The sequence below is a fragment of the Xyrauchen texanus genome, chromosome 10, assembly GCF_025860055.1.
Source record: "Xyrauchen texanus isolate HMW12.3.18 chromosome 10, RBS_HiC_50CHRs, whole genome shotgun sequence".
Classification (NCBI taxonomy): domain Eukaryota; kingdom Metazoa; phylum Chordata; class Actinopteri; order Cypriniformes; family Catostomidae; genus Xyrauchen; species Xyrauchen texanus.
Window position 1 is genome coordinate 38,246,862 of NC_068285.1, and position 25,270 is coordinate 38,272,131.

At 42.7% G+C, this 25,270-nt stretch overlaps 2 protein-coding genes across 4 annotated transcripts in view; one reads left to right on the plus strand and one right to left on the minus strand.

Annotated features, from left to right (window-relative positions):
• dtnbp1b (dystrobrevin binding protein 1b) overlaps nt 1–9,806 on the plus strand; it is an 83,133-nt gene extending 73,327 nt beyond the window's left edge. Inside the window, exons 4-5 of one of the 3 annotated variants that reach the window (XM_052136666.1) lie at nt 4,766–4,909; nt 9,301–9,806. In XM_052136666.1, coding sequence (XP_051992626.1) covers nt 4,766–4,909; nt 9,301–9,608 — 452 coding nt within the window. In that variant the 3' untranslated portion in view covers nt 9,609–9,806. The remainder of the gene's footprint in view (nt 1–4,765; nt 4,910–9,300) is intronic. The other 2 variants (XM_052136668.1, XM_052136667.1) reach the window with 2 other exon arrangements.
• A 2,181-nt stretch (nt 9,807–11,987) lies between these two features.
• Nucleotides 11,988–25,270, minus strand: part of jarid2b (jumonji, AT rich interactive domain 2b) — a 148,503-nt gene continuing 135,220 nt past the window's right edge. Inside the window, exons 13-18 of the mRNA XM_052136285.1 lie at nt 25,065–25,170; nt 24,514–24,696; nt 24,230–24,360; nt 23,855–24,038; nt 22,640–22,747; nt 11,988–14,351 (exon numbers count right to left, since the gene is read on the minus strand). Of these exons, the coding sequence (XP_051992245.1) occupies nt 14,160–14,351; nt 22,640–22,747; nt 23,855–24,038; nt 24,230–24,360; nt 24,514–24,696; nt 25,065–25,170 (904 nt within the window). The 3' untranslated portion in view covers nt 11,988–14,159. The remainder of the gene's footprint in view (nt 14,352–22,639; nt 22,748–23,854; nt 24,039–24,229; nt 24,361–24,513; nt 24,697–25,064; nt 25,171–25,270) is intronic.

Below are 25,270 nucleotides of genomic sequence, written 5' to 3' on the forward strand. Positions count from 1 at the left end.
TTCAGGTCAACTGGGAAAAGAGCAAGCTCGCCCCGGTTCAGAGTATCTCTTTTCTCGGCATGGAGTTAGACTCTCAATGACAGCGCGCCTCACCAACGAGTGTCTTGATCCGTTCAGACAGCACCGCGATGGTAGCGTACATACAGTGCATCCGGAAAGTATTCACAGCACGTCACTTTTTCCACATTTTGTTATGTTACAGCCTTATTCCAAAATTGATTAAATTCATTATTTTCCTCAAAATTCTACAAACAATAACCCATAATGATGATGTGACAAGTTTGTTTGAAATCTTTGCAAATTTATTAAAAATAAAAAACGAAAAAAAAAAAAATTATAAAATCACATGTACATAAGTATTCACAGCCTTTGCTCAATACTTTGTTGAAGCACCTTTGGCACAAAATACAGCCTCAAGTCTTTTTGTGTATGATGCTACAAGCTTGGTACACCTATTTTTGGGCAGTTTCTCCCATTCTTCTTTGCAGGACCTCTCAAGCTCCATCAGGTTGTATGGGGAGCGTCGATGTACAGCCATTTTCAGATCTCTGATCTGAAAATGTCCCGTAGCCACTCCTTTATTATCTTGGCTGTGTGCTTAGGGTCGTTGTCCTGCTGGAAGATGAATCTTCGCCCCAGTCTGAGGTCCAGAGTGCTCTGGAGCAGGTTTTCATCAAGGATGTCTCTGTACATTTCTACATTCATCTTTCCCTCGATCCTGACTAGTCTCCCAGTTCCTGCCGCTGAAAAACATCCCCACAGCATGATGCTGCCACCACCATGCTTCACTGTAGGGATGGTATTGGCAAGGTGATGAGCGGTGCCTGGTTTCCTCCAGACATGACGCTTGCCATTCGGGCCAAAGAGTTCATCAGACCAGAGAATTTTGTTTCTCATGGTCTGAGAGCCCTTCAGGTGCCTTTTGGCAAACTCCAGGCGGGCTGTCATGTGCCTTTAACTGAGGAGTGGCTTCCGTCTGGCCACTCTACCATACAGGCCTGATTGGAGTGCTGCAGAGATGACTGTTCTTCTGTAAGTTTCTCCTCTCTCCACAGAGAAATGCTGGAGACAATCACGTCACTCTGACAGGCAGCCAGCTCTATGAAGAGTCCTGGTGCTTCCAAACGTCTTCCATTTACGGATGAAGGAGGCCACTGTGCTCATTGGGACCTTCAATGCTGCAGACATTTTTCTGTACCCTTTCCCAGATCTGTGCCACGATACAATCTGGTCTCAGAGGTCTACAGACAATTCATTGGACTTCATGGCTCAGTTTGTGCTCTGACATGCACTGTTAACTGTTGGACCTTATATAGACAGGTGTGTGCCTTTCCAAATCATGTCCAATCAACTGAATTTACCACAGGTGGACTCCAAACGGCGGAAAGGGAACGCCTTCTCCAAACAGAGGTTAGCTCACTGGGTCGTTACAATCTCAGGGTTGAGTAGGTCTCGTCCTGTGTTTTGTCAGGTCCGAGCCGGTAGAACTCAGTAATGCAGCACAACCGACCGGGTGTTCCGCTTGCACACAGCACCCTTCAACTAGTTAATCCAGTGCGCCTTCTATCCCAGGTTAGCCCAAGTGTCGCTCCCTGGATGTTCTCCTCCCTAGCCTTCTGGCCGGTGAATTCAGCGGAGCAATTCGTGGCCAGACCCACTAAGAGTCTCAGGTGCTCTGTACTGGGGTCGGGCTCCACGGGCTTAGTTCCCTTCTCAGGCAAACTCCCCATGAGGTATTTCCCTGTCGTGGATCCGTGTTTCCCTTGGGCAGCCCCGCTGCCCCGGTCGACGTGGCTTCATTAGGCTGGACCTACCACAGCGCCATTCCCACATACGGCTTCACAACCCTCATGGTGTATTTGCCACATGTTACCTCCCCCTAGATTGGGCAGGATATGGCCTCCGCAGGGTCTTTTCCCCCTGAAAGAATAGGACTGAGAAAGACCGCCTTCCCTGACGCATCTGATAGCGTTAAGATAGCCCCAGCCGATTCATGTCCTATGTGAGAGACATAGTGAGAGAAAAGGACACGGCTGCCGGGCTTGCTCCCATGCTAGTCATGTAGCACCAACGTGCAGCTGACACAGTTGCCTCTAGCATGCAGTAGCCTGCTTGCACCTGTCTCGACAGTTCACATAACCCAGTCAGTGCATGGCATTTTTAGATGGGACCCCTTGTGTCACTTCATTTGACACAACGTCGAGTGAGTGACAGAAGGGGAACTTCATGGTTACTGTGGTAACCTCCGTTCCCCGAGGGAGGGAACGAGATGTTGTGTCCCTCCTGCCACAGCACTAGATCTACCACTGTAAACGGCCGTACCTTATTTTCGGCAGTGCAAAATCCTGACCCGCTTCCCTTTATACCAGTATGTCCGGGGCGGGGCATGCAAATTCTGTCTGCCTACTTGACATTGGCCTTTTTTCAAGTTCAGAGGTATGTTTGGCATCCCAGGAAGACCCCTTGTGTCACTTCATTCGACACAACGTCTCGTTCCCTCCCTCGGGGAATGGAGGTTACAACAGTAACCATGAAGATTTGCTACTAAAAAGCTATTTGAAGCTAACACCTCAATACCGAGAAATATGGTTAAAGGGATAGTACACTAAAAAAATTTAAATTCTCTAATCATTTACTCTCCCTCATGCCATCACAAATGTGTATGCCTTTCTTTCCACTGCAGTACACAAACCAAGATTTTTAGTGGAATATCTCAGCTCTGAAGGTTTATATAATGTAAGTGAATTGTGATCAGACATTTGTAGCTCCAAAAATCACAAAAAGGAAACAAAGAAGAAATCCATATGCCTATAGTGTTTTAATCCATATCTTCAGAAGCAATATCATAGGTGTGGGTGAAAAACAGATAAAAATGTATCCTTTTGTTTACTCTAAATCTCCACTTTCACTTTAACATCTGAAAGTCACATGTGGTGCCTGTTTATTTTTAACTTTCACAACTCAAAAGTGAACGTTAATGTGGAGATTTGGGTTAGAAAAGGACTTAAATATTCTTCTGTTTCTCACCCACACCTATTATATTGCTTCTGAAGATATGGATTTAACCACTTGAGTCATATGGATTACTTTTATGCAACCTTTTTATCATATTTTGACTTTCTAAGTCAGGCCTCCATTCACTTGCATAGTGGGGACCAACAGAGTTGGAATAGTCTTCTAAAAATCTTAATTTGTGTTCTGCTGAAGAAAGAAAGTCATTAACATCTGGGATGGCATGAATGTTAGTAAATGGTGAGATAATTTTCATTTTCATTATTAAGCTAATAGCCTGCTTCTCCATGAATGGTTTGCGCTGTCTGCTTTTGATTCACTAAAAGAACCGGCTCATTTGAGTAATTATTTTGGGAATCAGACTTCACTTTCACACTGTAGATTCAGTAGATGGCCAGCGCTGCTGAATTGCACTGACAGAATCACTGTCAAGATTATTTTAGTTAGGTTCCATCTCCATCAGTGGAAAATATGGCACATTCAGGAATCGTTAACATAACAAAGACACAAAAATCTGTTCAGTTTTGAACGAGAAGACTTTAAGGGAATTTTAAATTAATCACATGGCTTTAGAAGACTTGGAATATAGAGCAGAAGTCTGAACTGCTTTTATGTTGCATATTTTGCCATTTTTCAAACTCAATAGCCCAGTTCCAAAATGTAATTGTATGGAATAGAGAAGCCAGGACATTCTGAAAAATATTCTTTAATGTTCAATGGAAGAAAGCCATTTGGATATGGAACAAAATTAAAGTGTGAAAGAATAATGATGACAGAATTTTCTCTTTTTGGGAGAATAATTCCTTTAAGTAGAGCTGGTTACCCCTCACTAATTTATGGAGTATGGGCTGGAATGGTTTTGGTTCAAAAGATGTAAAAAATATCATTTATTTCAGTGACACAGACTCAGTGTGTATGAATGCAGTTGTGTTTGTATCCCAGTTTTGTAAAAGAGGAGCTAACACCTCTCTCTCTTTGCTCTCCACCTCCCTGTGCCGCTGCGCTTTTACTCAACCTTGAGGTATGCAGCTCACCGTTCTGCTTACTGATGTCACGCTCACACACGCACATGTGACGGGCATGCCTCACACCGCAGTCTGTGTTTGTGAAGCATGCGCTAATGACATCACAGTGTTAAAATGACCGCAAGGTGACGAATCCAGGAGATAGCCCAGAGGCTCAAATATGATCTGACAAAACAAATTGGTTGTACTATTGGACGAGAGGACTCAGATCTCATCCGAAGGGTTTTTGTGTTCACAGAGATGGCCACTACAAGTGTTAAAGAATTCAAGTTTTATGGCTTTTAGACCTAATCTATTAGCTTTGAAGCCATATATATGCTAGTGTTTAGACTTTAGCAGATATATATACGCATTTGAAATTGACAGTCTCTTCAGGGAAAATGGACCAAAAATACTGATGACTCATTTTGCACTGCACAGATCACACACTCTCTAGAATGGGAATGTCCCACCCACTCAAAAAACAAAACAAAACAGAAAAAACACCTGCAACCAACTAGCAAGTACGAAATTATGGTTTGTGGCTGAGACGTAAACTAAAGCCTACAGTATATGAAAAATAAGGGACGAGCCCCTTAATATGTCCAACTTCCTGCTTCAAAAAACAATGTCCACACCACTTGCAAGCCATTTCATGAGGTCTTTAATGTTCATCCTGGACTCAAATCCTTGATATACCTCAGCGTTGGGGTGTGAGGTGATGTTGGTTCTCTTTCTTTGGTGTGTAGAGACAATAGGAAGCATGTCTTCAATGGAGGTGAATGTGGACATGCTGGAGCAAATGGACCTGATGGACATGTCTGACAATGAGCCATTGGACGTCTTTCTCAACTCTGGTGGTGAGGACAACAGCGTGTCCTCAATGATGCTGGGTATACATATACACACAGACATTTCCTATCCAAGAATAAATGGCTACATTCATACAGTCCATATTTGTGATTGGCAATTGTATTTACTTGTGGGTGTGACACTTGAACATTAAATACTATCTGCACGAACAAACAACCAAAAGTCAAAACCTTTTTTTTATTCCTGTAATGTCTTTTTCAATTGGAGCCCAATTGATTTCAATAGATCACACGTCGCTAATGATGAATATGGCTCCCTGGCATCCCCTCCTTATGTTTAAAGAACACTTTAGCTCATCTTGTGCTGAGATGCCATTAAATTAGTGCTGACATTTTCTGCCAAAGCCAATACGACACGCTGAGATAATGTAGATGCTTTTTGATTGGATCCAGAGAAGAACAAACAGGTTTTACAATTATCACTAATTACATTGAGCTGCAAGCCAAATTCTCTGGATTATACATGCAACATCAGGACACTGCACTCCCTCACTCTGTTCCAAAACATTTTAAGTCACACCATTTACCACTGGCAGCTACATAGGCAGCTGCCTTCTAAGGGAGCATCCTAGCCATCCTGACCCCTAATAAGTGAGAAGGCTACACACAGAGGGTTTATTACAAAACTTAGTGAGCTACTTCACTGTCTCCAGCCTACATAGGCTGCTGTCCTCAATTGCAGCATCCTTACTGAAATGATGCCTCATTAGAGCGTAATTTGGAACCGACAACTCCATGCATCATTCAAATAGCGCTCCTCACATGCAGCGCATGGGACACAACTTGAAACTGATTTCAATCAGAGATTGTTTGGCAGAGATGTGTCACTTTTATTTAAATGAATGGGAGAAATTGGAACGCCCAATCAAGTAGCTCTATCGTCCAACGGTCAACGGATGTAGAAAGGAAGTCCTGCTTTACAGGTAAAAGAGCCAAACATCTTTTAGATACAGTTATCACCTGTCAATCAGCTTGAGAACGTGCATGCACAGTAGCTATACAAGCTGGGAATTATTAAAGCACACTTTACGATACCAGTATTGTCAGTTTACTGCTGATCTGAAATATGTTCTTTGATTGTAATCTTTACCAACCGTACCCTCCATTCAAGTAGATAGGAGCTGCACTGGCATGACTGGAATTAACTTCTTGAGAGTGTTCCAAACATGGCCGACAGTGGACTGACTTGCTAGAAAGACATTTCAATACAAGTGACACAAAAGAAGAGTCTCGGGTTACTTAAATGTAACCCTTGTTCCCTGATAAGAGCGGAACAACATGCTGCACTGACAGACAGAGACTGTAGATCCCCAATTATTTTTAGAGAAGTAATTGCCATAAGAAAAAAACATCTTGAGAGTAAGAAGTTTATCTGACGCTGACTCTAGAGGTTCAAAGGGGGTCTCGACCAGATCCTCAAGGACTCAAGGACTTCATGGGACTTATTGCTAAGTCCCATGAAGGGATCCTTGTCCTAGCAGGAGATCTCAACCGCATGGCTCCACTAACGAAGCGAGCGAGCAGAGGATGTCTCCCCAATGGCAACCCGTCAATCAGGGCATGGCAAGCCGATAGAACGGCCATGTAAACACAGAGTGGCGGGACATGTACCTGCTCATAATTTTTCCTGCAGAAAGTCCATTTGGCAGTAAACTGGATCCGCATAATGTGCACTGCACCATCTTTCAAAGACACCCCATTTATTGCAGTAACTTCTAATAGATGGAGCCCTAGCACTTAGAATGTTCTCGATAACTTCAGGTGAAAGCCCAGTGTCCCTCAATTGGCACCCTTCAGGGGCCAAACATGAAGGTTCCACAGCTCGGGCCGGGGACGAAATATTGTCCCCTGCACCTGGGACAGAAGGTCCCTCCTGTCCGGAATCGCCCAAGCCATCGAGGAGACATTATATCTGAGAACCATACCCTGTTCGGCCAACGCAGCGCTATCAGTAAGAGGCAAGACCCGCTTGCTGGCGAACTCTGGCCAAGACTCCCGGGAGCAGAGAAACCGGAGGAAATGTATACAGGCGCATTCTGGGCCATTTATGTGCCATCGCGTCCAGACTCAGGGGGGCTGGGTGACTCAGAGAGAACTAGAGGGGACATTGCACTGTCTGTTGGGAGGCAAAGAGGTCTACTTCTGCTCTGTAAAATCTCACCCAGATTTGTTCCACTACCTCGGGATTGAGTTTCCACTCCCTCATCGGTATTTTCTTTCTGCACAGTAAATCTGCTCCCACATTCAGGAATCCAGGGATATAATTACTCTGATTGACAGGAGCTTGCCCTGGGCCCAAAGGAGAATCTGCCGTGCCATTCTGTTGAGCTGGCGTGAACCTAGACGTCCTTGATGGTTTATGTAAGAGACTACTGCTGTGTTTCCACCCGTACCAGGACATGGCAGCCTCTCAAATACAGAAATACTGCCATCAACTCGAGGCAGTTGATGTGCCAATCAAGCTGATGACCCTCCCATTCCCCTTGAGCTGGACGACCAGTTAAGACCGCACCCCAGCCCGTCAGGGAGGCATCTGTCATTAGCAATTTGTGATGGCAAGATGCACGTAGAGTGGGACCCAAAGTGAGGAACCTGGGTCTGAACCACATAGAAAGGGTACGAAGCGTGCAGCACGTAACCCTTATCTGCCTTAGGGGACTGGCCCTTGGATGAAATCCCCTGGGTTTGAGCCACAACTGAAACAGTCTCATGTGCAGAAGGTCCAAAGGGATCACCGAGGACGCAGATGCCATGAGACCTAGGACGGTGATCGAATTGAATTCTGTAGCATTTTTCTACTGTTCTTAGAACCCACATAGAAACACCTGGCAGTAGCTTCCACACTGCCAGGTTCTCTGAGATGGTATAAATTTTGACACTTCCTGTTGAGAGGATGTCGAGTATTCCGTGTCCTGGACTAAGGCAGGAAGCAATGGAACACCCAACATTTTGCTGGAAACCTCTAACTCCCGAAACACCAGAGGCGGCAGGAATGGAGAGGTTTCGTGGGGGTATCGGGAAGGTACAGGTGAATACGTACCCCTAACCGAGGGGGGCTACCCCCACAAGGCCGGGCGCAAGACCGTCAGGGTTTTTTCTTCTTAGAAATTACTGCCCTGAGGTCTTGCTTTAGTTGCTGCAGAGGGCGACGAGCCAGCCCCCAGTCTCTACGAGAGGGAGCACGACTCGCAACGCTTTGTTTTTGAGCCTCCCTTCTAGAAGGACCAGTGTGGGGCTGGGTCGCAGACGGCCCCTCCCCCTGAGTGCGGCAAAGATGGAATTGCCCAAAGGCTTCCTTGTGACTCTTCCTTGTGACTCTCTACATTCATAGCATCACCAAATAAGCCAGAAGGTGAAACCGGGGCATTGAGAAGGAAAACATTGTCCTTGTCTCTGATGCCCGACAGGTTGAGCCACAAGTGTCTCTCCGTGCTGACTAAAGCAGACATAGACTGGCCAATGGCGCAAGCCGTCTGATTGGTCGTACGGAGAGACAGATTCGTGGCTCGAAAAAGCTCAGAGAAAGCCTCTTCGCCGACCGTGGTGCCCGCACTCAGGTCCTTCAACAGATCAGCCTGGCACGCCTGTAACACTGCCATAGTGTACATAGCAGCACCAGCCTGACCTGCTGCCTGATAAGCCTTCCCCACAAGCATGGAGGTGGTCCTGCACGGCTTTGTGGGGAGAGTGGGTCTCTTTAGTGATGATGCCGAGCCAGGGAACATAAAGAAGCAGTTGATTGGCACATCTATGAGTATGATTGAAGTTAACGAGTTCAGAAATGTACTCTGGTGCCATAATTAAACAATCAAGTTTAATGCTGTCATCCTAATTGAGATCCTTATTGTTTTTGTGCCAGATAGAATTTAGCCATTACTTTGCTCACAAAAAAAACTATTGGGTGAAATAGTACACATTCAAATTAGATGGAAGTATTTCTATCAGTAATATTTACTATTGAATTAAAGGAATAGTCATGTCTAGCTAATGCACATGCGTGCTCTCAAGTTGACAGGCGATATCTGTATCTAAAAGCTGATTGGCTCTTTAACTTGCAAAGGTTTTCCACATCCATTGGCAGTTGGATAATCCAGTTTCTCCTATTCATTTTAATTGTGGGCCTTCAGTGCTAAATATTCTCTGATTTCCTTTACACAGAACCAAAGCAGCATCAGATTGTCATGTGATACTAGATGCTGAGGTGGGTCAGAGAAGACATAATTTTGTCTGGTTTTTATATGGCATTGCGTCTTTACACAGAATATTGAGCAGGCACTGCACAGCTTTAACTGGGTGGTGTAAAGAAGACTTTAGAATCCCATTAGCTCCCAAGACTGATCTCTCATTTTTTTAATTTGAATCCCTTGATCATCAGTCTCTCTTTTCATCTTGTCTAAATGAATCTCTCTCAGGTCCAGACATGGAGTCGTTCACATCTGAGATCACTCTACAGGTGCCCACCCAGGCAGACCTGAGACACAAGCTCGCCTCTCTGTCTTCAACCTGCACAGACTCAGCCAGCCAGGACACGGAGGCAGGGGAAGAGGATGATGATGATGATGATGATGATGATAAGAGGGGACAAGTGGGCATCCACGGCTCTCCGCTTGCCCAGCACGATCAAGAAGAGGTAGAGGTGGATGCCACATTAGCTGAAAGAGAACAACAAAACCAGCCAATCAAGAACTGTAAGAGCAGTAGCTCGCCCTGTACACAATGAGGATGAACAACAGACTGTGAGAGGAGGTGATGTAATTAGCAGTGTGCTATTCACTAGTGTCCAAAGGAAGAGTGTGGAAACTGTGCTTTATGAAACCCTTTCAGTTTTCATAAAGAGATTCTTTGTTATGTGCTGTGCAGTGTAAGCCTGATCCTGTGCCTGCCCTCAAAATCAATAAATATATTCTATTCTGTTGGACATTTGCTACATATAGACACATCAGTAATGATTTTGGGTCTGTTTGTCCTTTGGGTCTGGGCCATTGTTGTCAGTTGCAATGATATGAAATACACACATTCTCATTTTTATGTCTTTCAGTCAACAAGTCTAGTTTGTTTAGGGTGGGTTTTCTCGTGTAAACCAAGTTCTGGCACATTTACATCTTTTTCTATAGCTTCAGATCCTTTAGATTATGAATGTTGGTGCATTCAAAAGAGACGTGTATGCCATGATGTGTATTTCTTTCTCACATATAAAATCAATAATGCTCTACTGGCCACAAGCTGATCAGAGTAAGATTATAATAATTATGATACAATATCACAAGATATTATTTGCCAGCATGTTTGTACATATGTCGGGGAACACAAAACAGGGATGCAGAAATAGAATATGTTTAAAGTCTAACCCTAACCCCACAGAATTGAAAAAGCTGTTGTAGCAGAGCACTCATTGGTAGAATATTGCATGCTTTTAAATATCTGTCTAATTGGTGTATGACCAGGGTTTAAAAGGTACTGCAGGGGTCTGTGGACTGATATGTAGAAATATATCAAATAATTTTCTTTTTTTTTAATCTAGAGCATTAGACCATCATTAAACAATTTGTAGATCTCTGTCAGATACAATACAGTGGACTTTAGGACATAGCAAAGAATGTCCTCAAAGGAATGTTCTCATTATTTACTCACTCTCATGCCATCCCAGATGTGTATGACTTTCTTTCTTCTGTAGAACAGAAATGAAGATTTTATTGATTTTTAAGATTTTTATTATACATTTCAACTCAGTAGGTCAACACAATGTAAGTGAATTGGTGCCAAAAAATTGAAGATCCAAAATCCACATAAAGGTAGCATAAAAGTAATCCATAAGACTCCAGTGTTTTATCCATGTCTTCAGAAGCGATATGATAAGTGTGGGTGAGAAAAAAAAAGAAAAAAAAGAAACATTTTTTTCAAACATTTAAATTCTCCTCTCAGTCAATCTCCACTTTCACTTTCACATTCTTCTAATTCTGTTTTTGGTGGTTCACATCCCTCTTGCATATCATCCCCTAATGGGCAGGGAGGTGATTGTATGATACAAAATTACATAAAAATGTATTGGTTTCTCATGCACACCTGTCATATCATGTCTGAAGATATGGATTTAACCACTGGAGTCACATGGATTACTTTTATGCTGCCTTTATGTACATTTTGGAGCTTTAAAATGTTGCTGCCCATTCACTAACATTGTGAGGAACTACAGAGGTGAGATATTGTTCTAAAAATCTTAATTTCTGTTCTGCAAAAAATAAATAAAAAGTCATACACCATAAACAATGGGTCAATTTTCATTTTGGGTGAACTATCCCTTTAATAGAGCAGTGGCCGCCCATTTCTTCTGCCGTCTTGGTACCAGAAGTATCTTTTGTTTTCATTCATAATTTGTATTTTTAATTTGATTGACTAAAACTCTTAAAAATAAAAAGTTGTAAGCCATGAAACAAACCAACCAGCTCCAATGTGTATTACTATAGTACAAATTTTGATTTGAATAAAAACTATATAAATATCAAAATTGGAAATTCAAGCAAAAAGCCAAAAGTACAATACTTTCAATAACTTTCATGAGGGAATTAACTACAATCCAAATGATCTAAAATATTGCAAAATAATCAAATTAAAAACGATGGACAAATATTAAACGATTGATATTTTACAACTACTGAAACAATATATTTTAATTTTGTTGAAAATATTCAGATATTTGCAGTTTGAAACTTATGTGTAATGTAGTACTTCACCAGGAATTCCACTATTAAATATGATGTTTTTAAAAATGAAGATGAAATAACGTGGACTGATGGCTTCAGCAAAAGCAAGTCCAGAACTCACAGTAGCTCTGTCTATAAACGTTTATAAGTTATCATTAAAAATCAAAATACCTATGGACAAAATGAATGGGATTTTTACGTCCGGAACCCGACTGTTGTCCTCTATTGAGACAATATAGGTCAACATAAGTTTTGTTGAAAAATAAAATGTAACATTTTATATCAGGTTATAACATTTCCTGGGTCAGAAAAGGTTAACAACCCCAGGTCTAGCACATGTACTTTCGAAGCAACAGAAAGGCTAGAGACAAAGACAAAAACTGACAGTGAATTGTCCATGAGTTTTTATTAAACCTTAAGTACAAATTGAACCAAAAATGAAATCAAAACAAAACTGGCAATATAACCAACATTAAATCTTTCCTCATAGGAGGAAAGACTGAGACGCAGTGCTAATAAATTAACTTTGCCTGACCGTGAGTAAATCTCTCATATTGTAGAAAAAATTAACAAAAACACCAAAAAATTCAGAATAAAATACATTGTAAGGCAATAAAAACTTGACAACCACCTTTTCTTATTTTTTTTTTTTTGAAAACACCTGACTTGGTTTTCATTAAATATTCCAAAAACAGTTCAGTCTTTCTGTTAAGGACGACAACCAACAAACTGGATTATAGTAATTTTTTTCCTTGACAGTCACCACTGGCAAGCTCAGTGCAACATGAGTAGCTACTACAATGTTGAATTTTCAGTAATGAAAATGTAAAAACCTTTTCTTTTTTTCTCTTTTTTTTTTGTGAAAGTAATATTTTTATATATTTTTTCCCTTTTCTTTAAAAAAGTAAACCTAAAAAACAAAACTAGGGGGAATCGCGACTCCATATCTTAGTCCTCAGTGATGTAAGCAGCACTTAAAATTTATACACGTTACCAGAGCAACCCTGAACGCCTCACACTCCCACCCGCAGATGAAGAAACTGAAATGTAAGGCTTTTCTTCACCTGCTATCCCTCCATCCATCTATCTATCTATCTTTCCTTTCCTTCTGTCACTCCAACAAAGGCTCAAGTATTAAAGTCATTTACAGGTTTATGTACAAAAAGGTGTTTTCTTAAGTTTCTTTAAATCAACTGATACTTCTGCAAAAGGGGAAAAAAGGAGGAAAAAAAGAGGCATATTTCAAACTTGGACTCATATTTCACATTTTAAACCCTTTTGAATAGTGGCTCTAACTTGAGATAGCACATCAGAACAAAATAGGTAAAAAGCAAAAAAACACAAAATATAATAATAACAATAATATAATATAATAATTAATGTTAACTTGTACAGATTAATCAAAAAGTCTGGAAGAATGGAATGTTGACACGATTGCACATCTAGAAGCGGAAAGCCTCCAGGCGTTTCCGTCCTGTGGGATAAGAAGGCTAGCGGATAGCGCTTCTCATTATTTATTACCTTTTTGTATTGATAAACAGTAAAAAACAAACAGCACCAAAAAATAAGATCTCCCCGCTAAACATCAGGCACAGTTATCGCTCATAAGCGTTTGCGTGGGAGGTTCCCCTCGCACTAGCGAGACGATACCCACTCATTCATTCGGTAACACCCACTTTCTCAATTACAGCCTGACCCGCTGCCATGGAAACCAGTGTTACCTAAAATCCACAGAGGAAAGCATGAAACAAAAAACCAAACTACATAAAAACACACAGTACTTCCTCTTTTTAAAAAGCAGATATTAAAGAAACCGTTCCCCCAAAAATGAACATTCCGTCATCATTTGCTCATCCTCACGTCATTCCAAACCCGAATGCGGAACACAAAAGATGATGTTAGGGGAATGTTAGCCACTATAAGAGACTGAGGCTAACATTCGTCCTAATGTCTTTTGTATTGCATGAAGAAACGAAGTCATTCGTGTTAAGGATCAAAAAGGGGGCGAGTACATCTTCATTTTTGGGTGAACTATCCCATTAAAACCCTAAAACAAGCTAAATTTCAAGTGTTTACCTTCTTTAAAAAGCTGCGTTTTCTGCAGCGGAGCTGCATGGGTACTAAATGAATCCAAATAAAAACAAAGGTGATGTCAGAAAGGAAACAAAGTTCTCGGCAGCTCCATTGAGCACCAACATTCAAACGAAAGGGGGCCAGGAAAAACGAGGAGAGAAGCACCCATTTGTTCCAAGGTTTACAGTTCAGGATGAGTGTATGTGTATGTGCAGTCAAAGGGGCCGAAGACGAGGAGGAAGAGGGTTCAAGGCAAAAAGGATGACATCATCATACTCACACCTGTCAGCACACCTGGGACCATGTCTCTTAATGCTATCAAACATCTGGTGAATAAAACGATCAAAACAAACTAGTGCACTAGTGCAAAAAAGGCAGCCTGCTTTCAACACAGGTAAACTCTGCCCTGCTATGTCAGTGGAGGGGTCGGTAAAAGACAAGTGATATGAAGAGGAAATTGATTGGTTGACATAGGTGATGAATCGCCCTCCTGTTTCTCATGAGACAGCAGCGGCAGCACTTTTGGACAGGTGGGTGGAGAGGTGGGTCAGGGACACCTCTACTGTGGCTCTCTTGCGGGGGCCGCGCTTGGCAGGCGGTTTGGTGGGGCTGGAGCCGTTACAACCATCTATCACACTTTTCACAAGGATTTTCCCGCACACCTGATTCACCAAACTGTTGATCTGCTCCTGAAAGTCCAGAGAGAGAGACAAAAGACAGAGAAAGATCATGGTAAATTATATTGATTTATACACTTTATTTCAATTAAGGATGTGCACGCATAGTCAACATTCGGTTAACCATTCGATGCAGCACTATTCAAATATCAGAATCACTATTCGGTCATTCTACTGTTATGTATAGACGGTTTTATCTGGACGCACGCGCATTGCCAGGGTTACGCACTGGCCCGAAGTTAACTTCCAGTCTGTGTTTGTTTATCGGTAACAAAGTATGGCGCCGACTACAAACGCAGTTAAAATTAAGGTGATGAGTAGACTGAAGTTGGGCTCAGGTTGTTGTGCTGTAGGATGCAACCTGACCTCTGGAACAAATACCTTATCGAAAATAAAAATGTTTCGGTTTCCTAAAAACGAAGGGAGACGGCGAGCATGGATCACCGCTGTGCGAAGAGAGGCTTGGCAGCCAGGCAAGAATTCAAGGATCTGTAGCACTCACTTCGTTACAGGTAACAAACTCATGATAAGCAACAGATAATAGCTAGCTGACCAATAACAAGCCTGCAATAGTTATGTATTAACTAAATTGATTACTACACACGTAGCTAACATTCTATACATTAATTTTACACAGTAATTAATGTTGTAGTTGATACGCTTTAGTTATGATTTAAACTAGCGTTATGATACCTGATATCTATCAAACATAAGAGCCATAATGTTTTTCCATCAATGCTTTACAAATAACCTACATTATTTAACTAACAGTCGCCTTTGGCTTGTTCCCTGGGGACATAAATACAATAATGCTGAATAAAGCTCTTCTAATGAAGCTTTAAATGAAGTACTAAATATGGACTTTTACTACATTTTCACTGATATATTTTATCTGTTAAGCAGCTTTAAAACGATGTGCATTGTGAAATAAATTTGACTTTGACCTAATTTCATTGTACTAGTAGGCTACTAATATTTTTTTAAATCAATAAGTTGTAATCAATATCATAGAAATGCACATGAAACCAGAAAAGTTATGGATTATGCCAAGCATGTATGTATGATGCTTAGCAAGGTGCAATACTGTCAACACAAACTGTTTCTGTCTTTATTTTAGGTGCGCCATCAGTGGACCCATGCCATCCAGATTATGTTCCATCAATTTTCGCTCATAAAAACACCATTGATGGTTCACAGAAGTTGGAGCGATACCAGAGGAGACCATCTGTGGTTGAGTCTATGGATTCACCTTCCTGAGAGGTCACCCATGCTGACCCTCAAGAAGGATGCACTGCTGTGGGTACAGATCTGTCAATGGCAGACATTGACCAGCTACAAAATGAAAATGTTGAATTAAAAAGAAAAATTGCTTCACTGGAGAAGAAACTGGAATCTCAAGAAAAACGACTACAAGATCATATGTTTGGCAGTCCGTCCGATTTTATTTTAAATGATGACAAGCACACTCATTTTTACACTGGTCTACCATCTGCTTCTGTGTTCTTCACCCTCCTCACTTACCTGACAACAACATTCAGAATTCTGCGGAACACCCGGCCAGTCAGTATGGTCAACCGGAGAATTGATAACAGTCTTTGCACAATAGATAAAATATTAATTGTTTGTGCAGCACTTTCAAATCTGGGGAAACCACTTGTACCAAAATAAAGCAGGACTTAACCACAACTTAAAGGGATAGTTCACCTAATAACCCTCATGCCGTTCCAAACCTGCAAGACCTTTGTTCATCTTTGGAACACAAATTAAGCTATTTTTAATTATTTAGGCTGTCAATGGAGGGACAGAAAGCTCTCGGATTTCATCAAAAATGTGTTCTGAAGATGATCAAAAGTCTTACAGGTTTGGAACGAAATGAGGGAGAGAAATTAATTACTTTTTTATTATTAAATATATTAAAATACCAAACACATGCATTGATATTTGTAGTGTTGCACTTGTATCACAATGTTTCACATGGATTGTAATTATAAAATGAAATGATATATTCAGTAATGAACACCAACAACTATTGAGTAACTGATTTATTGACTGATGAATAAAGTACTGTAGACTATGATTTCCGCTTTTAATGTATTTATGTATTTGATGTAAAAAGTGAAAAAGCTTGCTGCTCAAAAAGGCAGGAACAACCTATGCTTTAAGAAAAATAACTATTTTTCTTGTAAAACTGATTTCAGATCAGCACTATTAAGTTGCTTTTGAGACAATGTTCATGTAGCTGTCACTCAACTGCAGTCTTCCCTCTACAAATGCATCCACAACTTTTGGCAGCATGTGTTTAAAGTAAAAGCTACGTAGCCTTTGCATATATTTGGAGACAAAACCATTGTCATAAGGCACATCAAGTTCCAGGTGCTGTACTGGGGTCCAAATAACAAGACAGGATGTTTTCAGCCCGAGACAGTGCATCCCTAACTGTATCTGCCTGTAGTAACCTCTGGGGCCTTTTGGGTTCACAATGTACTGCCCACCCTCCACTCTGATGTCTTGGTTTGTGGCAGTGAGTGCATCATTAAGGGATGTGCAAGCACTGAGTGTGATAAGGCATTTTACTTCTAGCAGCTTGTCATCAATGATACCATCAGGGCTTGCTGCCAGCCATGGGTCTCCTGCACACACTACCAACCCTTTGTCCATCACTATGCAGCCCCTCTCCCTAATCTGCTCCTTAGCAAGTCCCTCGCTTTCCTTCCCATACCTTGTGGCCACACTCCCCTGGAACTTTGGGTAGAGGTGTTCAGTGAGAAACTTAGCCGGGTCAGTTGTCTCACGCTGAGGCACCTTGCTGGCTGTGCTTTCTGTTATGCGTAGCTTGCGCGCATCATGCCAGAGTGGTTCTATGCTCTGTTTTCTAGTGTTTCTCTCTAGTTCCACCACATGATCTGGGTTCAGTTTAATGAAGGCATCATAAAATGTTGTGCACTTTGGACAGCTCAGAACACTACCATGCTCACTGTGGGGCTGAGCTAAGCTGCTGAACACGTAGAGTTCCTCTCCCTGAGCATCATGCTCTCCCTGACTGCTGGTGAAATCCTGACTACCTGACTCAGAGGCTGTGTCTGTCCCACTGCTGTCACACATGACAGAAAAGAGAGCACAGCCTGGCACAACTTCCTAAAATACAGGTGAAACTCAAAAAATTTGAATATCTTGCAAAAGTTATAATTTTGATGATTATGGCTTACAGCTTATGAAAACCCCAAATTCAGAATCTCAGAAAATTAGAATATTACATGAAATCAATAAAAAAAGGATTTTAAATACAGAAATGTCGGCCCTCTGATAAGTATAATCATGCATATGTATATAGTTATATATACTAAATATATTAATTTCACCTTTTAATTTGAATTACTGAAGTACATGAACTTTTTTCATGAATTTTTCTAGTTTCACCTGTAAATGGTGAAAAGACCTTACCTACACTGCCATATATATATATATATATATATATATATATATATATATATATATATATATATATATATATATATATGTACTGAATCTTTTACATTAGACTAGTTGATTTGTTAGAGATATATGAACTATAACTTACTTTCAGGGCTTTAAAAAGCATTTTTGGTGACCCATCTGGATTTTGTTTCTTTTACTGTCTATGGTTTCTACAGATGAACTCTGTTGTTATTGATTCTACCGGAAGTTAAGTTTGGGCCACTAAAGCGCACATGCGCAGTAACGTTTGATTATGTTGTTGCCGTTGAAACCGCCTATACCTTGCCTTGTCTCACGTTTGCCCTTTGTTTGTCATTTTTGTCACCTTCGTAGTTCCGTAGTTTTCATTTTGTCCCTTTTGTAGTTCCATAGTTTTCTTGTTAGCCTCGTGTTCTCTGTTCATTGTTTGCACCTGCCCTCGTTAATTTGCCATTTGCCTCTGTTTATTCCCTTGTTATATTGTTGGAATTCTGTTTGTTCATTGGCCCCTTTTTCTTATGTTCATGTATTTATACCCTGGTTTTTGGTTCAGTCCTTATCAATCGTTGTATGTAGATGAATGTTGTCAAGCCTGATCTGTGTTCCCTGCCCGAGTTCTCAGTTTATGTTTCATCGTGTTTTGTTTCTTGTTTTCCCATTGTGGCTGTTTCCTTTGTGTTTATTTGTTTATTTAATAAAAGTTAAAGCTGCATTTAGATCCGCTCTCCTCATCTGCCTTCCAAGCCTCCCATTCGTTACAGAACGATTGACCACAAAATGGATCTAGCAGCTTATCCGGCGAATTACCGGCTCCTTTGCCTAAAGCAGGGGGACCGCCCTTTGGAGGACCACGTCCAAGATTTTCTGGAGCTGGCACAAATCTCTGATTTCCCCGACCACGCCCTGGTGGTATTCTTCCGGGGTAGCTTGAACGGGTCTCTGAGGGAGCGGTTGCCGCTGACGAATCGTTGCTGGACACTCCTCAATTATGTGGAGGAGACCCTACGAGTCAGCGGATCGCCGCCCACTATGGACGATCTGGAGGATGACGCTACCGCTCTTCCCACGAAGGTACTCCCCCTGTCTGCCACGATTCGTCTCTCCACGCCCGCCCTGACTTACACGCTGCCAACCCTGTCCGCTTCAGAGCCGGTGTGCCCCGCTTCCGCGATCCTCGAGCCGGCGCGCTCAACTTCGTCCGCCCGGAGGAGGAAGAGACGGGCTTCCGCCTCCCGGCCCACGCCTGTCACTGTGAGCGAGCCAGAGCCCACGCCCACGTCAGCCACGGTGAGCGAGCCTGCGCCCACGTCAGCCACGGTGAGCGAGCCTGCGCCCACATCAGCCACGGTCTGCGAGCCTGAGCCCTCGTCAGCCCCGGTCAACCAGCCAGAGCCATTAGCCTCAGCCGTCAGTGAGCCAGCGCCTGTAGCCTCTGATGTCAGCGAGCCAGTGCCTGTAGCCTCCGATGTCAGCGAGCCAGCGCCTGTAGCCTCGACCGTCCCTGAGCCAGCGCCTGTAGCCTCGACCGTCCCTGAGCCAGCGCCTGTAGCCTCGACCGTCCCTGAGCCAGCGCCAGCAGCCATGACCGTCCAAGAGCCAGTGCCAGTAGCCACGGCCGTCCAAAAGCCAGCGCCAGTGGTCGTGCCTGTCCAAGAGTCAGCGCCTCTTGAGCCTCCCGAGCCTCCTACGGCTCTGTCCCCAGAGACTCCAGAGCCTTCTTGGGCTCCGCCGCGGCCCCGCCGTCCGCGGATCATCCTCGTACAGCGTCAGCCTCTCGATGCCCCTGAGCCTGCTAGGGCTCCTCTTCCAGAGTTTCCCAGGGCTCCACCCCTCGAGCCTCTCGAGCCTCCCAGGGCTCCACCCCTCGAGCCTCTCGAGCCTCCCAGGGCTCCGCCTCTCAAGCCCCTCAAGCTTTCCAGGGCTCCGCCTCTCAAGCCCCTCGAGCCTCCCAGGGCTCCGCCCCTCAAGTCTCTCGAGCCCCCCAGGGCTCCGCCCCTCAAGTCCCTCGAGCCTTCCTGGGCTCCGACTCCCGAGCCTCCTACGGCTCTTCTCCCCGAGTCTCCTACGGCTCCGCCTCCCGAGCCTCCTACGGCTCTGCCCCCCGAGACTCCTACGGCTCCGCCTCCAGAGCCTCCCTCGGCTCCGCCTCCAGAGCCTTCCAGGTCTCCGCCCCTAAAGCCTCCTACGGCGCCCCCTTCCTCGGCTCCCCCTCCTGAGCCTTCCTCAGTTCCGTCTACTGAGCCTCCCTCGGCTCCGCCTCCAGAGCCTTCCAGGTCTCCGCCCCTAAAGCCTCCTACGACGCTACCTCCATCGGCTCCACCTCCTGAGCCTTCCAGGCCTCCGCCTCTAGAGCCTCTTGCAGCGCCACCTCCCTCGGCTCCGCCTCCAGAGCCTCCCAGGTCTCCACCTCTAGAGTCTCCTCCCACGGCTCCGCCTCCCACGGTGAGGCCTCCTGAGCCTGTCCTTGCCCTGTGGCCAGCTCCCAGGCCGCCTGAGCCTGTCCTTGTCCTGTGGCCAGCTCCCAGGCCCCCTGAACCGGTCCCTGTCCTGTGGCCACCTCCCAGGCCCCCTGACCTAGCCCCCTCTGTACCCTCCTTGTACTGCCGGTCTGCCCCTCGTTGTCCCCTGGACTGCCTGTCTGCCCCTCGTTGCCCCCTGGACTGCCTCCCTGCCCTTCGTTGCCCCCCTTGGTCTGTCTGCCCACCACAAGCTCCCCCCCCCCAGTCAATGGACATTTGTTTTATGTGATGGTACTTTTGAGCGTCTGGAATCCGCTCCTTAAAGGGGGGGCTCTGTTATGTATACCTTGCCTTGTCTCACGTTTGCCCTTTGTTTGTCATTTTTGTCACCATCGTAGTTCCGTAGTTTTCATTTTGTCCCTTTTGTAGTTCCATAGTTTTCTTGTTAGCCTCGTGTTCTCTGTTCATTGTTTGCACCTGCCCTCGTTAATTTGCCATTTGCCTCTGTTTATTCCCTTGTTATCTTGTTGGAGTTCTGTTTGTTCATTGGCCCCTTTTTCTTATGTTCATGTATTTATACCCTGGTTTTTGGTTCAGTCCTTGTCAATCGTTGTATGTAGATGAATGTTGATGAATGTTGTCAAGCCTGATCTGTGTTCCCTGCCCGAGTTCTCAGTTTATGTTTCATCGTGTTTTGTTTCTTGTTTTCCCATTGTGGCTGTTTCCTTTGTGTTTATTTGTTTGTTTATTTAATAAAAGTTAAAGCTGCATTTAGATCCGCTCTCCTCGTCTGCCTTCCAAGCCTCCCATTCGTTACATCTACACATGCAATACAGGTCTGTAACCTGATGAGCTCAATGAGTTCCGACAAACCATCATGTTTTCCGGCCAGGTTTTGGGTCAGTTTTTCAAGTATAGGGCGAGTTGGGGGCTGTTCAAACATGCTTTTGTGTGTCTGCCCTTTCTTTCTATTATAGATCAGTGATACTGACACACGCTGGATGAACCTCTTTGACTGTTGCGCTGAACGAATCTCACTTTTGCTCTCATTTAAAGATGTATGTATTGTGCTACTTCGACTCATAGCTCACTGTGCACTTTATTTGCTGATGTTTTGAGTAGTGTTTAAGGAAATTACATTACAATAAACATTCTTTATTCCCAGATCCCGCCTCCAGACGAGAAACCGATTAACAGTTCATGAAACCTCGCTGTCAGCCGAATGTTAAAAATGGTAACCTTGCACATCCCTAATTTCAACATTACACAAAACATATATGACATACATTGAGAGGTATATGACTGATCATATGATCTTAAAGGGATAGTTCACCCAAAAATGAAAATTCTCTCATCTTTTATTCACCCTGATGCCATCCCAGATGTGTATGACTTTCTTTCATCTGCTGAACAAAAGTGAAGGTTTTCAGAAGAATATTTCAGCTCTGTAGGTCCATACAATGTAAGTGAATGGGTGCCAAAAATGCAAGCTCCAAAATCCACATAAAGGGAACATAAAAGTAATCCATATGAATCCAATGTGATTGAGAAACAGATCAATATTTCATTCTGCTCCCTGCTCAGCCAATTTCCACTTTACTTTCACATTCTTCTAATTCTGTTTTTGGTGATTCACATCCCTCTTGCATATTGTCGCCTACTAGGCAGGGAGGAGAATTTATGATAAAAAAAAAAAAATTAATATTGAACTGTTTCTCACCCACACCTATTATATAATTTCTGAACACATGGGTTTAACCACTGGGGTCATATGGATTACTTTTAAGATACATACAATTTTGGCCACCATTCGCTTTCATTTTTATGGACCTACAGAGCTGATATATTCTTCTAAATATCTTAATTTGTGTTTTACCGAAGAAAGTCATACACATCTGGGATGTCATGAGGATGAGTAAATGATGAGAGAATTTCAACTTTTTGAGTGAACTATACCTTTAATATGTCTGCCCCCACGAGGTGACCCATTCCATACAGAATAAAACAGCTCTTTCTAGACTACTGATATGACTAGAGTCTTCATCTTATGTGAGTGTACATAATGTCTAGACATTTGTAATGAGAAAAAAATAAAAAAGACATTTAAAACAAATTTGTAGCATCAAAGAGAATTGTAATACACTCATGTTTACCAAAGGTTTGCCTGCAAATGCTGCTATTTACTTCAAATAGTTGGCCAATGAGCTTGCAGCACATTTGTGGCAATGTTTGCTGCTAGTCTTTGCCATGGCAAAATTTAAGTAAGGGATAGCTACAGTCCAGTTACCAGTTGTGTGTTGTTGATGTTTCAGAACCCTAGAGAACTCTCCAGTAAATGTATTTCAACAGCTCCCCCTGCAGGTTTGTTTCTCATGTTCTGAGACTTACCTCATCATAACGATACATCATCTTGAGTCCACGACAGCTTTTGTGTTTCTCCACATAGTTTAGCGCACACTCCAGACAGAAAACCACATTTTCATTCTCCTGCACCACCTGCCAAACAAACAACAACCTTTAGATCAATCAAAATCATTACCCACATTAGAGCAAACACTGTAATACTTTGATACATTCTTGAAAGTGAAATAGTCACTCTGGGATTTATTTGACAGCTATGCTTGATAAAACTGCTCGATTCTATACAGAAGACAATATGAATCACCTGACTGACAACAGAAAAACATCAAAGCACATTGAAAAATCTACTATCATGTTTTATAATATAGTAAAATATTGTACAGTTAATGTAATATAGCTTAGTATAGGTTTTACGGAGTATTAGTATGGTATAGGATGCATTCAGCAGTGCAAAACAGTACAGTATGTACAATATAGCATAGTTAGTACAGACCAGCAGTGTAATATAGTATAGCAGATCTAGTATAATATGATTAAGTTCATGCTGAGTAGTACTATGGTATATTATGTAGTGAGCAATATGGTATAGTATTTACTGAGCAGCAGTATACTATAGCATAGAAAGATCTAGTATAATATTGTAAAGCTTGTGCAGAGTAATACTATACTATAGTCTGTATATATTAAGCAATGCAGTTCAGTATAGTCTGTAGCAAGCAGCCATATTATCTAGTATAGTATGAAAAAGGTTGTGCTGTGTAGTAGTATGGTATAGTATGTAGTGAGTAGTGCAGTTTAGTATGTATGGAGCAGCAGTATAACATAGTAAACTAATAAATGTTGTGCTAGGAAGTAGTATGGTATAGTATGTAGTGAGCAGCGCAGTATAGTATAGCATGGCATAGCATTGTATAGTATGTACGGAGCAGCAGTATAACATAGTAAACTAAGATCTAATATATTATAATAAATGTTGTGCTGGGAAGTAGTATGGTATAGTATGTAGTGAGCAGTGCAGTATAGTATGTACGGAGCAGCAATATAAAATAGTAAACTAAGATCTAATATATTATAATAAATGTTGTGCTGGGAAGTAGTATGGTATAGTATGTAGTGAGCAGTGCATTATAGTATGTACGGAGCAGCAGTATAACATAGTAAACTAAGATCTAATATATTATAATAAAAAGTACAGTAGAGCACAGCACAGTATAGCAAGATCTAGTTTGTACTGAATCTCACCATAGACAAGTAGCAGAGGTGTTGGCACATCTGACATCGTCTCTCTGATGATTCCAGTGCCAGCCACTTGCGCTGTCTCTTTCTGGTGTCGGTAGGTGATTGGTTGTTGTCGTGAGCACCATAGCGTGCGGAGGAAAGCAGCCCTGCTTCATACAGCTCCTGCCTTTGCTTCATCTCTATGTTCCTGCAGAACAGCAGCACATTCTCTTTAGCACTGATGCTGAAGTGAACCGCATTTTCCATTGTTTGTACGCAATAACCATCTCCTCTATATCCATACAGCATCAGTCACAACACCAAAATGAGAAAATCACAAACAACATGCTTAAAGAGAGGCCTTTTCTCTTAAAACAGCGGTTGTTGTGCAGTTCTCACCTGAGATCTTTGAGAAGAGAAGAGATTGTACTGAGCACAAGTCTGTTTTCTCGTTTGGCCTCGGCTGTGGCGATCTGATAGAGTAGCTTCTCCATGGAGAAGGGTTTGGCTATGTGCCTGCATTTCAGGTCCTGCAAAAGAAGTGCAATCATTTAGAGAAAACTCAACACAAGACAAAATTGTATAAAAGTTAAGTGGTCGCACAAAGAATAGTATTTGTTTCACTACGCACTATGGCATTGTAACCATTAAATTACACAATTATGCAGGCATGACAGGCTCACCTTAGCAGCCTCATAGCCCAAGTTCATCCACTGTGGAGTGGCAAAGTGCACAGTCTCAGACACACTGTAGCCACAGCACACCCTGGACACGAACGCGCCGGGGAAGACCACCACAAACTGCCCACTCTGCTGGACGGTACGGTGGACCTTTATCCCCTCACGGCAAAGCACCTCTGGAGAAATCTGGAACAGAGAGATAGGTCTTCTAACACTCCATATAAATGGCATTACATCAACTCAACAGCATACCTCAACATTAGAACACCCATCATTGAAAAAGTTCTATATATAACCCAAATTTTGTGTATTATGCTTATTAAATGTTTTTAGCTTATTTGATAATGCCTTCAGCTATCAATGCGAGCAGTACACTCTGAGCAAACTATTCAACAAAAAAAATATTCATAAAAAAAATAAACTCACAAACAGTGCAAACTAGTGTAAACATGAGCACATGCCATGCAAGCCTGGTAATGATTTGTGCATATACTGTATGTATAACCCTTAATTATTGCATTGACAGTATTTTTACATACTCGACAGCATCTTACCATAATGTTCTTCTCCAGCATTTCTAGTCCTGGCGTGCCATTGGCCTGTAGCAATGTGTGCACCACTTCATCAAGCTTAGTCTTTTCTTCAGCAGGAACAGAATACCTGTAATGGGATGGGTGGAACTTCTTGTCAGTGCCATTGTTTGGATGACAAAATTGCTGTCTGCTGGCTAAAGCAGTTGTTGCCATGGCAACATGCTTCA